Genomic DNA, 14,244 nt, shown 5'->3' with positions numbered 1-14,244 from the left:
GTTTGTTTTGTTTCGCATGGACGTACCTGCATAAGGCCAGCAACTGGAGCACTCATGGTTCCCTTATTCAGGGTCCCTTCCGTCGGCGAGTCACCTAATCGCTCGCATAATTGCCACGGTTACTGCTAAACCCTTTACCCTAACGATCTCTCCTGCTCTCGTAGATACCGTTTCGCGTTCATCTGGCCGAGGAAGGAAAAGAAGCGCGCATGATTGATCTATGCACACCTCTACTCGATCACGATCGCCATTAGACAATTCACAGTCATCCTGGAAAGGAGCTCTAATTACTCTGTCGCGTTTTTTCGTACAATGCATCGTTACCAACGCGGCCAATATTCATCAAACGATGACGGCCTATCAGCGTCCCTCATTGATATCAGTAACGAATGGAACGCGTGATTGATCGCGATCGTTGGCGACCTGCAACTTTACGCGGTTTTGAATAAGGCCTCGATCGAGGGGCAACGATTTCTCACAAAACAGCGATCGCGAAAGCACACGCCTTGGCTCTCTGTCTGTCGACAGTGGACAACCACGAAATAGAAACTCGGTTTCTTCTTCAAAACTGGCCGATTAACCATGCGAGGAAAACCGCGATCGACAAGGCGGTCTCATTTACGCGAAACACCCGGACAGTTCCGTTGAATCATCGTTTAGAAAGCGAGCACGCGATCCACGATGCAAATCGCTCGACAGCCAGTTCTTAAATCCTCGATTCGCTGATAGCGGGGCGAAATGATAGACAACGCGGCGTGAAACAAGCTCGAGATGGAACGCCGGTTTCGATTAGCCTGGAATTAACTACTTTCGATGCGCGAGACGGTAAATGAATTTCCACGATCGAATTGCATTTTAACGAGGGAACAGTCGTTTGTGGCCGTAACCTATGCACCGCGGGACGACGATTACTGTAATCCTTTCGATTTATCGTCGAAAGCGTCGTTAAGTTAATTCCAATTCAGCCTCGAAACGCACGAGCGTCTCGCGCGTTGCGATTTTACGATTTCTGATTCGTTTCGCAGAAATAGAAACCTTTGTGCCTGTTTGAAAAGCGATCGGTGCACTAACCAGAGCAATCATTATAATTGCGAGCAGGCTGGTAATAATAATTCGATTAACGGTTTTTAATTGCAGAGAGAATGGTTATCTCTGATGTACAATTTTATTTCTTTAAAATCCGGGGAAAAAGATTGATGGATTGAACCTAATGTCGCAATTTATCTTTAATTGGACGATTAAATGGAAAAATTCCAGACTCTAGATTGAGTTCAAAGTGATGGATTTATTCGATTAATTATGCGGAAATGATAGAAAAATGATGGAATATTCGATTTTCCGTGCTTTTTCCAACGTCCCTCGTTTCTCGCCCGGCCATTCGGTTCCTTGGCCTTTGCCGCGGGCATCGAACTAGACAGACGTGCAATTATGCTCAAAGTAAAGTCGTGTTCTTTGCAGGAGCGATTAAGACCACCTACGTACAACGCTGAAGACTACGCGAACGCCTTGAGACGATGGGGAAGGCGTCCATTAGGAAGTGTTCAAGACTCGCAGGGTACCCTGCCGTCGACAACCAGTTCGAGTTCCGGTTACGCTTCCGGAAGCGGCGAGATGACCTTGAGACAATTCACCTCGGTCAGCGAGCTTCTGGAGAAGCTCAGAGCCGACCTGAGGCTGGCGTTTCCAAGGTTCGTATACACGTACCATCGCCTCTGGGATTAATAACCGCTTGGAATTCCTGCTGCTTCATTAAATTTTCCATTAATCAAGCGGCTGATTATCATTGCAAATTACGTGAGACCAGCGATGTATCTGGGTGTGTATTCCACTTTACGTACGAGGAGCGAGGAGGAAAGACAGGAAATGTCCATTTTGAAACGATTTTTCTGCCGCGCTACCGTGTATTGTCGATGGGCTGCGATTAAATCGGGATTAAAGTGTTAACAAAATAGAAATCTCCGTACAAGATTAACCTACGATATCTGATAAATGATTAATCGGAAACGGTGAATATTTATCTTCTTATCTACTCGTTGCTCGACTGAAATAATGTATTAGAATTTCAGTTCTTTTAACAGCGTCGTTTCGCGACATTTCTTGCCTTTTCCCTCCGCGTCGATGCGAAAGTTGTTTGCCCCGCACGATTGCTATTACCACCGCCATTGTTAATAATTACCAGCCACGATAATCGACCGTAATCTCTTTTCTCGCCGCGATACGTTCTCCATGGAATTAATTCGGAAATGAAGCCAGTCTAATTGTAAGACGAACAGAAGGGAAGAGGTTCACTTTCAAAGGAAACCTCTCAGCGACGCCGCACGATACCCGGAAGCACGTGCGGTTGATTGTCCGTGAACAATTAGAATAAGCGATTGTATGGCCGCAGAATTTGCGCTCTCCCGCTGGAACTAATGATAAAAACACCTCGAAGGTCCTCGATAGTAAATGAACGGGAAGAACGACTCGAATGGAGCCGGGGTTTACAGTTACTTTTTATGTGATTTTTTTTTTACGCGCGAAGGAGACGGACTTAATCCGCGTGATCGTCTCTCGGAGATCGTAAAAATTCCTGCTTGATTCAGCCCTCGATTAGACCGTTTCTTGGTAAACAGTCGCGATTCCTCTCGCTCTTTTACACGTTGTGACAGGAAAGGGAATTTTTTAGGATTTACTTTTTGGATTCTATTTAACATTTTAGGAAGCCGTTTGGTTCGTTCGTTTCAGCGTAAAACGTGGAAACACGGGAATTACGTATGAAATACGATTTCCTGCAAGTGTTCGTTCTGTTACAATCTAATTTCTGCAATGATTGGACGAGATAATTATCCTTAATCTTCGAGATAACTCGTGAATGATTAAATAACACGAAAATCGCGTGAAAATGAAGAAATTCTAACTGAAATTAAACCAGAACCGTGCAGAAAAGTGCAGTTACACATTTCACCGATATAATTGCTCTTTCTACTCCACGTCGAAACGAACGAACGAACGCAGGTATCTTGGAAAACAACAAATTTCATTCGAATAGAATCTGAGTAAAAACTGGAGCACCTTTCACTCGCGAGTATATCAATCTTAATTAATTGTCTACACTGACACGAGTTAAACGTGTTCATTTCTCGGACAGAAGTTGGTAACATCGCGAACTTTCTTTCCCCGTGGTTTTGCGTCCGTCCAGATCCGTGGTTCTCCTTATCCAACGATTGAATTAACCATGCGACGTGGGTAACACGCGAAAACTATCAATCCGTCGTTCTGCACCGCGCGTAAATCATTAACAAAAAGCGTTGCCCGTTTCCTGTTGTACGTCCATTTTTTGCCGCGTCGCTTGGTCGTCGGTGGACGCGCCAAAGAGAACGAGTTTCCCGCGCGTCTCGAAGACAACGCGCGAGGATCGCAACAGGATCAACGTGTATCGATCCGCGGCCAGTATCGCCTCTGTTCGACGAAGGGCTCTAAATAACAGTCTCGTCCCCGTTAGGCGCCAACATGATTAAAGATCGGACGTAAACGCTGGAATTTGTTGCTGAATATCGGTGGCACACGCTGCTGCCGCGGTTGCTCGCGCAAGATGGACGATATTTGTCTTGAATCGCCCGAAGCGTGTACATACGCTCGTATTCATTCATAACGCGTATAATCACGACCGTTAGACACGGGTCTAATTGACTCTGCGCCGATAGAGTTACGATTTCTGCGCTGTTCCTTCCTTATCGGGACTCCGTATCGCGGGATTGAATCGTACTGGAGAACAGCCGGACGTTCTATCAACGATGACTCCTCGTTCGAGACTTTTTCTTAACGCGTGTAATGCTCGTTCGAGACTTGTTTCTGTTCCCTGGTTTTAGCGTTCACTGAGACCACCCAGAATCTGAGAACGTCGGTTAGAAATTACGATTATGAACGCGGGACTCGTGGCGAACGAAGAAATTACGTTGCAGGTAGGGAGTTTCGAATACGAGAATACGGTTCGAAGAAGTTGCTTTTGGAAGCGCGTAACGCATACGCACGCAATATCCGCTCTCTGGTTTTTTTTTTTTTTTTAATGCGTTGATAATATATGACGATACGATGATGGAGCAACTCGTGCACACTGAGTTCAGTTGCTGCGATAACCCTGGTCTTTAAAAAATGTTACGAAACACTCTGGAATCTTATAGATATCGGGGAGATTGTTTGAATGTAATATCCAAGTAATTTTCTATCCAAATACCCTTACTCGTTGTTCCTATTGGTTACGATCAGTTTATCGAAATTCACAGTGTTCAATAAAATTTCTTATGTCGTCCAAAATATATTTCAAGTCAAGGAAAATCAGCTTCCTCTGAAACTACAAAGGATAATTAGAATCAAGTAAAATAGCGAATTCGTACGTGTAAAGTGATTTCAAAATGGGGGGATCGAAAGGGTTAAGATGTCGTTCGACGCGTCCAACAAAAAGTAACCGAGCGATTCTGATTTCTCTTCGATTGGCGTTCTCGTTTACTCTTATTAAGCGCAATTTTATCGCCGCGTATCGGTCGCGCGATTTACAGCGAACGGATACTCGAACAGCAGCGTTACAAGAACTCGTGGCTGCATAGATGAAAATGATTCTAATCACGAGGCAACGAATGTAAAAGGACAGCGTGGCAAGAACGACGGCACGGCAACCAACGGTGGCGTCCACCGGTAACAGCCGAGGGACCTCGTAAAAAGGATGCATGCGCGCGTGAAGGATAACATCGAGCAGCCTCCTTCTTCGCGCGTTTAACCACGCGACTGCCGCAATTTGCGAGCCAAAGCCCGCGGCCATTCTAAAATTAAAGTTACCGTACACCCCGTGGCTGTATCCGTCGAGCAACACGAAACACTACAAAACTGCAGAAATTCATCTTTCGACGTGCTGCGTACAGATCGATGTAGGTCATGGCTCACCTTCGAATGATGGAGGAATTAGGGGTGTCGATATCGCTTCGCGTAGTAGAAAGTTCGTACGAGACCTTCGACCTGGTTGAAACCTCGCTTAGGTCAGTCGAATTACTTGAATCGATGTTTTGCTTGAATTTAAACAATTTAAAACCACTTTACCAACGCCACTTTATCACTTCGCCAATAATTCAAGCTGCTGCGTTCGTCCTCGTTAGTCATGTCGATTTTCTTTACGTGGGTTGGATTTCATTTAAGTCTTTTCTTGGTTTGAAAACGTAGGCTCGACTGACGAGAATTGTGTTGTACGGTATGAATTTGATGGAAGCGACTACGGACTCGCAGTCGGGTTATTTTAATTGCTTGTGGAGAACGCAAACGGGAAATTAAATTACATGAATTCAAAAGACGGGAATTCAAATTACGTGACTAATGTGAGCAAGGCAATAAATTGTGTACTAATCGCTTACTGTCTGTCGGAAGCGTTGCTGACGATATAAACAATCGATTAACATGTACAGTTATTCGCATTAACACGTTCGCGACAGAAGTAAGCTGTGTGCTGGAATTCAATGGTACCGCGAACGCGAGCAGTAATAAACGTGTTAATAATTTTTGTTTCCTATTTTCAAACAATTTCTATTATTAAATCTAACACGATAAACGAACATCAAAGAAATCGAGGAAAATCGAGATTTGTTGTTCTGTAAATAGTTGAGCATCTTCGATATTTAACCCTTTGACTACGACTAACTTCTTTTTCGCGATGTATTTGCGATGTAAATCGAGAATGATGAAACTTTTTGTTAGACACTCGTTCCTGAGAAAATATATTTAAATAATGATAACACTGAATTCCACTATATTAAAACATTATTATCCTTTTACACTCGACGCTTTTCCCAGAGAAAAGCAATAGAAGCTACTGCTAACGTTATCAATGGAGGCTTTTGCTAACGTTTACCAACAATGGAAAATTTCCATTTCAATAGAAAAGTTGCGGTGGAATAAGTTTAAACTCTGCTCAATGCTAATCGATTCTGATGTCCTCTCAGAGGGGACATCCAAGTGGTATGCTAAAATTGCGGTGGCCCCTTCAGAGGGAACATCCGAGTACAAGTTTTATTTATTCCTTCGTATCCTGTATCGTTGCATTGCAAGTTTTCTAAGCACTTTTAGACACCAGTAGTAACTTTACACTGTCCAAAATTCGACTTTTTCGACAATCATGATGCTATCCAAATATTTTCGTCACTCACGTCCTTTACTTTTTATAAAAATCACGTCGTTTCGAAACTTTTTATAAAAATTCCAAACACCTATACTTATCGGAAACGAATAAAAACCGCGATGTTCGAGGCCGAACTGTACTCCTAACGTCATACTTTCCATAATTGTCGCGTTGCCGTCGATTCGCGGAACGTACTTGCACGGTCACCGATTTTCTACCAACGGCGCCATCCTCCATTGGCCATATGGACGACACGAGCGTGTCCCACATACGCTCGATAGCTTGTAATATGGGCAAGCTTCTTTCCTTCTCGCGGATAACCTGTAAGTAGCGGCCTCGGATAAACGAATGCCGATATTACGGATAACTGTACTGGCTGGCTCCGCGTGCCCAATGCGCAAATCGATCTGTACGAGGCGCATCCTCGATTTCCACGATCGTGGCCGCGTATCACTTATTCAGATCTTATTAGAACGTTTAACGGACGTTTTTGTTGCACGCTACGTCTTTAGCCGGCGGATTCGACGTTTTTCAAAACGATCGTAATAATTTCCTGCCCAGATCTATTACATGGATCGGCCAACTGTTTATTTCTCTTCCATCCCCCGGTGGATGCTGAACGTGCCTGTTATTTAGAGCGAAAAGGGACGGCACTCGATGCGAGAGCAACCGTGCCCAATGGTTTCAGCGCTTTTTTCGTCTGTTACAATGCTGCAAGATTGTTGGAGCAGAACGCGTAGTCTCGTGTAAGATCGAACACGTTCTTTTTAAATAAGACAGGGTAGTGCAGAAGGTACTCTCGCTTGCAGGTTACTGGAAATAAAGATGGCGGTTCTAGAAGTAGTTCTAGAATAAATGGAAGATTAAAATGAACAGCGTTTACGATGGCAAGAACAACGGAAATATGTTAGATTCTAATTACACACGTTTGTGCGATTATTAAGGGAAAAAATGTCGGTATAAATATGAGTGTATGTCATATATCAAAGATAAAAAAACGTGGACTTTGAATGTAGGTTAAACGGCACTCGGAGTTCTTTATTCGATATCCGTGACTCGTGTTAGCCGACTGTGGAATTTTGTTTGGTAGGTCGAAAAATACGTGGAAAAAATTGGTGGAAACCTCGCGCGTTGATTGCGTATCGGGCGAATGGCAAAATGTCGAGGAATTTTTGCTTTCCCCGGCGTAATTTACCAGCACCGGAACGAACTTTCATCAGGAATGCTCTCTCGTCTCGTTATTGCGAGGAATCGGCAGGTTTGAAGACTCGCGTGTGCCTTAGATCGGATCATCAATGAAAACTGACGTGTTATTATGCCGTACGTATGCTCAGCGATGCGAGAAAGGAAGAAAAGAACTGCCGTGGGTATAACGAGTTATTATCAGCTATTAGCCGAAGACCCGACATTTAATTAGACATTTACGTTACTCTAATTAAATAACAACTTTGTGATTTCAAGTAAATTATCCGTGATAACGCTTCACGCGGCTGAAAGATCGTTTTTCTTCTTCTCTTTTCTTAAGAGCAAAAAACGCATCGATAGAATTGAATGAAACACGTCGAAAAGAATTCTTCGTCATCCTGAAAGCACTTGCGTGTCTCCCGGCACTTGTTCATGCGCATCAGGCCTCGTGTCCATTGATATTCCGTGTCGTCGGTGTCTTTTGTCAATCGCGGACAGTTTAAGAGTCTTATCTCTCGGTCAGTGGTCGCTGAAAGGAGTCTTTGGTCCATTCATAAAATCGCGGGTCCTTTATATGTACGAAACGAGACTTTCGTCACGCTGGAACGTTGGACCTTGCACCTGACATTGAGGAAGAACTTCCGAGGTGTCATTCGCATTCTTCGACGATCTTTTGCAAAGTACCACACGAATCAGACGTCTCTAAATACGACAGATACAAATATAAATTGCCACACTCTTGATACATTTATTTGTTCCCCGTATTTATCTACTTGTGCCTGCGCTTAAGAATGTAAGAGGCAAGATTCGAGATAACCCGTTGCTTAATAACTGTAAGTCATACTTGTAACACGGATTACGATTCGAATAAGCATACGAACATTGTGATATTGAAAATTACTGAATATCACGTAAAAGAAGTTTCAGTGTTTGAAGTCAGAGTGAAGATAGCATGGCCAGTGAAAAGTTCATAATAGGTTTAATCTAACTTTACGGTTTGCAAACCGACGGGAAGAAACACGCGGACGATTTGACGAGTTGTGCGATCTGGCAAAAGTCAAGTTAACGTTCTCGTTAAAAAATGTAAATAACACCTTGGCCGTTCTTCTTAGGAATCCACAAATTATACAAGGGAGCGTGTTTGCATTTCACGAGAAACCTTAATGAGGCCTGTCTCGCATGAATATTTGAAATAGCCGTACACCGCGAAGCGCGCGCTCGCCTCATCAAAATGCAACTAAGAAAATATATACAGCACGGTTCGATATAAAGCAACCTGGTTCCCCTTTTTTTTTTTTTCTCTATCCACGCAGAGGAGTATCAGCTGCGCCGAAGAAGCCTCGACCGGCCACCGAACCCACGATACCCCACGATACTTCCGCTTCGCGTAACAGAGTACGCGTAACTGCTTCCTACTTAATGGAGACCAAGGAAGTCTCCTTTTCTTTTCACGCGATATCAGAAAATGAATAACGCTTACTTAACTGGAACCTTGTTAAAACATTATTTCCCGTACGCTCGCTACGACAAACACCAGACAAGGATACGTAGACTCACGGTTGATAAACTGAAGCGTATCGCAGCGTCCTTAAATTAATTTCATTTATATAACGCGCTCATTTCTCATCGGTTATTGTTCCCAGAGGAACAATGTAACCACTGGAGGATATTATTTCCTAAGTGAAAAGCTTCCTCGATACGTACGTCAAGTTCCTCGACGTAACCAAGCTAGAGAGTAGTAAAAACGAACGAAGCGTGGATTATGTAAGATTGCTGGGACGGGGACCGAAAATATCGGCCGAAAGAGAAACGTCCAGCTGCGTCGCGGGGCTTTCGTTTTCTTCCGTTCAGTGCCATTCATCGTCTTGAATTTTAGGGTGTGCCCACACGTCGGATAATAAGGAACGCTTGATATTCATACCGCGTCTGCCGATGGCATTCTGACGTGTACACTGTAGTCTGCATAATGCTGGGTGTAATATAATGCGCCCATTGCCGGTCGAAGCCTCGCATGACGTCTTCAGGGAAGCGTGTTTTCGATAGCAAAGTCGTTCTCCTTGGGACGAATTCTCCTTTATGCCTCTGTTCGAGCCATTCTGTGCGTTACCGCGCGCAACCCTCTTTTTTTCTCGTCGCTCGCGAATACATTACCGCCAGTGCGAAGGCGTGCTTTCGGAATCTCGGACGCGGAGCGGCTGCGGGGAGTAGGAGGGTGTGTTCAGGAAAAATCCGCAGGGTAATTCGATCGTCCTCTAAATTTCAACGGTGGAAATAATCCTCGGTGGATACGCGACGTTTGGCACATAATTTTCGCCGCGTAGCGTGCGGTTTATGCGCGTTCCTTGGGGTGGTCCGCGGTCGCGTTTCGCGTTTTACGCACCCTTTACCACCGTCGCTCTCGTTCACGCACGAGCTTTCATTTTCCTCGCGCGGTCCAAATGGACGAGGCCCCTTGACGATTTTTTTTAACTCGAGCCCAACAAAGCCCCGATCCACGCTGTGTTTCACGCCGTGAATCGTAATACCGCGGTGTATTTTACGCGCGTATGTACACACGTACATCTCGATGTGTACGCGTGTACACACGCGACTATCACGATACCGCTGCGCCACGGTATGCATAATGCGACGGGTAACATAATGCATCTATTGTTAGAGGAGAACTCTTCCTTTCTCTCTCTTTCCATGCCTCCTCTTACCTATTTCTCCCTCTTGTTTACCCGCGGGTAAATAGGCGACGGATACACATGCCCGGGTACATAGAAAACGTTTTAATACTCATTTGCATGCATTCAACTTGAGTACACGCCGGTTATTTGCGGTGTTTATAGAATCATCGTCTAGACGAGAACGTTTTCCCCCTTTTTTTCCTCTTCTTCGTCACGAACAACGCGGTTCTTTCTGAAAGAACCTCGCATAGGTGAGAAGAACGATTTACGACTATTTGTCTAGGCACCTGCTAAATAATTGGGACGCAAGGTAGCGTTCTGAGTTTAAAATTCGTACGAGAAGGATTGCCTCTTCGATCGTAGAGAACATGGACCTTTTCGATGAAAAGTTATCCCAGTTTCACGCGTTTGTTCATTCTTCTTCACCCTGTATCGTGTTCGTGGATAAGAAGCTTATTGTTCGCGACATCAAGACACGATAATTAATACAACGTTCTCCTCCTCCTCTCGTTTTTTACTTAGCTGAAGAACGCACGGGTCAACGCTGCTGCCGATTTATCGTCCACGGCCAGCTTTTTGTTTTCCCGCATTTTATCCAAAGTCACGGGACTGGCGGTATTTCAGCACCGCGATGAGATTAACCAGTTATTCAGCTTGTTATCTCAATTTCGTTGCGTGGAATACATTCGATGGCATGAAATTCACAAAGTCACTGCTCTCCTCCCCTTCGTCTGCTCCTTTCCTCTCTCGAGCTTGCACTTTTTTAAATGTATCTTGCCGCGTTTACGAGCGCGTCCGCGAAAGGTAGCAGGATTGCGCAACGAGAGAGGCGTGTAGAAAGTGACAAAAGGCTTGCCGGCAAGAAAGTTCTCACGGGCGAAGACGTAGAGACTGGTGCGAGGTGTACAAAGCTGATGGACTGGCTGGTGCATCATGCTGGTACACGTGTCTCGGCTGTATAATCAAGGAAACTAACGTGACACGATCAAAGATAGCTCCCGCCCATTACGGGCTATCCCATTCGTGCTAACTCGAAGAAGAAACGTAACCAGTTACTTCGGGACAAACTCTCTCCCTCTATTCGTGGATCCGTCACTCTTCGACAGACTTAATATCTATTTCCTCGTCCTTGCACCTGTCTACCTTAAGGCCATCGCGCACGGAGCTATCTCACCGGTTCGAAATGATCGTACGAGGAAATCGCCTTGCTATGCTTCTTCTTTGTCGGACGATGATCGATACGTCGAATAGCTAGCCAAGTGATATCGCGACGAGGATTCTAGGCGAACGATAATCGAGCATAATGTATGGTAGCCGCGTTACGACCACGTGTAATCTTTTTAATTACCATCGTAGCTGCAGCTCTGTGTCTACCAAAGTTCACTCTAGTCTTAATGCTTCAGACGTTTCGACTATCTTATGAAAAACCGTAGAGAAGAGATTAGGAATATCGAAGAGAGTAGTAATATCAGCACGTGGATGGTTTCAGAAGGAATTTTGGGAACTTAGGAATCTCAAGAATAAAATAAAAAATTCAAATTTTAGTAACTAAAAAAACAGCAGAAGAGATATGACAATAAGAAATGCAAACATATTACGAAACGGTAGTTCAGCAAAAAATATAAGCGATACAAGCTGACGATAAAGAAAATAACTGTACCAGTTGACATTTGAATGCTCCATATTTATTAAATGACGAAACTATCGGCAGGTTGAAGAGAAGAAACTGTTTAAATTATGAATGGATTCCTCTTCACCTACATTCACGATGTGCTCAAGAATTTACGTTTAATGACAACAAAATGTTACAAGTTGAAAAGCGTGCAATTTAATCGAGGCGCATTTCCTTGCCTCCCTTCTCGTATTCATTTTATTAATAGTCATCGAGTTCTCGCGGCGGCATCGGTTTTATAATGATTCCGTTGACAACCTCAAAGGAACTCGCTTTCCAGGCTGGCCATAAAACCGGATTGGTTTTTCTGTTAATCGCAAGGTCCCATAATTATGTAATTATAGTTCTTTTTTTTTTCACTGTGTCAACAGTTCAATGCCTGTTACGCGTGTGCCCGTTTCCTTTCAAGGTAAATGCGCCCGTACCGTTACCGGCACTTCCGGTCCAGCGAGCAAAAGTTAGGTAATGCAGTCAACCGTGCATTACTCTGCACATACCAATGCCAGTCTCGGTATGCAAACGTCGTATTTCAGATACCGCGTTGTAGAATAATCGTCGTTAGTATTAACCCATTAACAGCAACGATTGGCCATTAAAAAGATATTCGATTCGTAATTCAATCTAGCGGATTACAAAGTTGATTGCAAAAAAAGAAAGAAAAAAATGTTAGGACAGACTGACGCGAACAATCCTGTTCACCGATAGAAGGCAAGCGAACGAGATGAAACGGCACGTTCGAGAGGAATTCGCCCAGGTCTAAAATGGGAAATGAAACTTGTTTTCAGCTTCGTTCAGGAATTCGCCTCGCCGCCTGCCGACGGAATTACATTACTGCTGGAGACGTTACGCGGTGTTCAATTGGCCCAAAGTTCACCACCCTCTTCCGGTCACACGGGTCCACGAGTCGGCACCAGAAGAGCTGCCCGCGACGAGCTTGGCTGCGTCGAATGCCTGGCCGCCTGCACCGAACGATGCACCGACGCGCCTAGGCTCCTGGTGCAAGCTCAACCAGGCCTCCTCGCTCTCGCTGTTTGTCTGACTAGCAGCTTGAACCGGTCCCGAGTCCTAGCTCTCCAGGTAACAATCGTCGCTTCCGTTTCGAGTTGCCGCTTCTACTGTTAATAAAAAAGGTACTCGCAGCTGGAATCGTTCGCGAACGGGGTACCCTCGTCGTTATCCTCGTATCGTACCCTCTTATCGTCCGTATTTGTATATCAACGCTGAGATTATCGACAGAATTATCGCGGTATTCCAATCTGTTTGAAAGAGAAAACGAAACGATAGGCGTATTAAACAGAAGGTATTTTATACATCATTTTCATAGAAAATTTTGAAAGATTCTGAAGAATGAATCTCTATAAGAGGATACGAGTGACAGTCTCAGCTGTTTTAGTAGTTGTACCGTTGATAATATCGAATACAGCAATTCGATTTCATAATATTGATTGAATTTCGCAACAGGTGTCACAACATTGATAATCGATATTGCCACGCCTTTACTATTTATCAGACACGTGTGATTCGCTTATCATTTTGCAAATAGATTCGCGGGCCATCTGCTTCGCTGAAATCATTTCACGAATGATCACGATAAACGCTGGTCGCGCTGTTCGAGCCGATGGAACGGGAAGCGTGGTCAACGCGATTCGAGAAATAATAAGGAAAATCGAAGGGAATAGTGGGTCAGGCTTCTGGTACTTGCCGGGATGCTCGCTTATTACATCTTTGACCCATTAAGATAGTCGTAAACGCGCGATTCCAGCAAACGCGGTCCACTTGATGGCTGGGGCCCCGTTATTTCGAGAGTGTACACCAGCCGAGAACCAGTTTTTATCGTTTATCCAAACGTTATTCGGCCGGTTTCATTTGCAAACCCATGCACGCGGCCCCGCGGTACGCGGTTACTTTTTATTTCGCACGTACGTCCGAGGAAGCGCACCTCGCAGGCATCGCGGTCGCGATCAGAGATGTTGACTAACCGAACTGGATAATTACTTCCACGGCACGTGATCGCGGGGAGGCACAACGTCGAAAGAATACAACGGGAATAAAAGGTCCTGTCGACGAGACTTGCTATGAAAATCCACAATTCCTACTTCCATCGCGCTTAACTTGGTCATTACGCGCTGGTTTGCTCTTCGAAATTTTAATTATCTTGCTAGACAAGAGGGACCAGTTGAACGACTGTCCCAGTTGAAGTAAGACTGTAAAAATAATTTATTAGAACGAATGGTGACGTCTTATCGAAGTCCAACGCAGATCGACGATAGTCGAACCGGTTTCTCCTAAAACTGTACCGCTTCTTTCAGCTACTGACGAAAGTCTGCCAAACTCCAGGCGGACACGCAGCAGTCTCAGAGGCTGTCTCGACTCTGAGATTGAAATACGGCGAGGGTGGACGATTTCGTTTTCTGGCTGGCGCGCTTCTGGCTCCCAGGGCGGCGATCGCGCTGAGAGTCGCAGGAGTCTCGTTCCTGAACGCCTTCCTGAAATCGGCGCCGCGAACGCAGACCAGATTGTACATTCAGGTAACGTGTATCAATTGAAGTTGCGCAAACAGTTTTCTTGCACTCCTCGAT

General features: G+C 44.8%; 1 protein-coding gene across 1 annotated transcript in view; it reads left to right on the top strand.

The window, feature by feature from the left end:
* The window catches only part of Mwh (multiple wing hairs), a 43,863-nt gene that overhangs the window by 27,118 nt on the left and 2,501 nt on the right, over positions 1-14,244 (top strand). Inside the window, exons 3-5 of the mRNA XM_076896746.1 lie at positions 1,459-1,688; positions 12,451-12,742; positions 13,975-14,193. Coding sequence (XP_076752861.1) covers positions 1,459-1,688; positions 12,451-12,742; positions 13,975-14,193 — 741 coding nt within the window. The remainder of the gene's footprint in view (positions 1-1,458; positions 1,689-12,450; positions 12,743-13,974; positions 14,194-14,244) is intronic.

This window comes from Xylocopa sonorina, chromosome 6 (genome assembly GCF_050948175.1).
Source record: "Xylocopa sonorina isolate GNS202 chromosome 6, iyXylSono1_principal, whole genome shotgun sequence".
NCBI lineage: Eukaryota > Metazoa > Arthropoda > Insecta > Hymenoptera > Apidae > Xylocopa > Xylocopa sonorina.
This window is presented reverse-complemented; position numbering and strand designations above follow the sequence as displayed.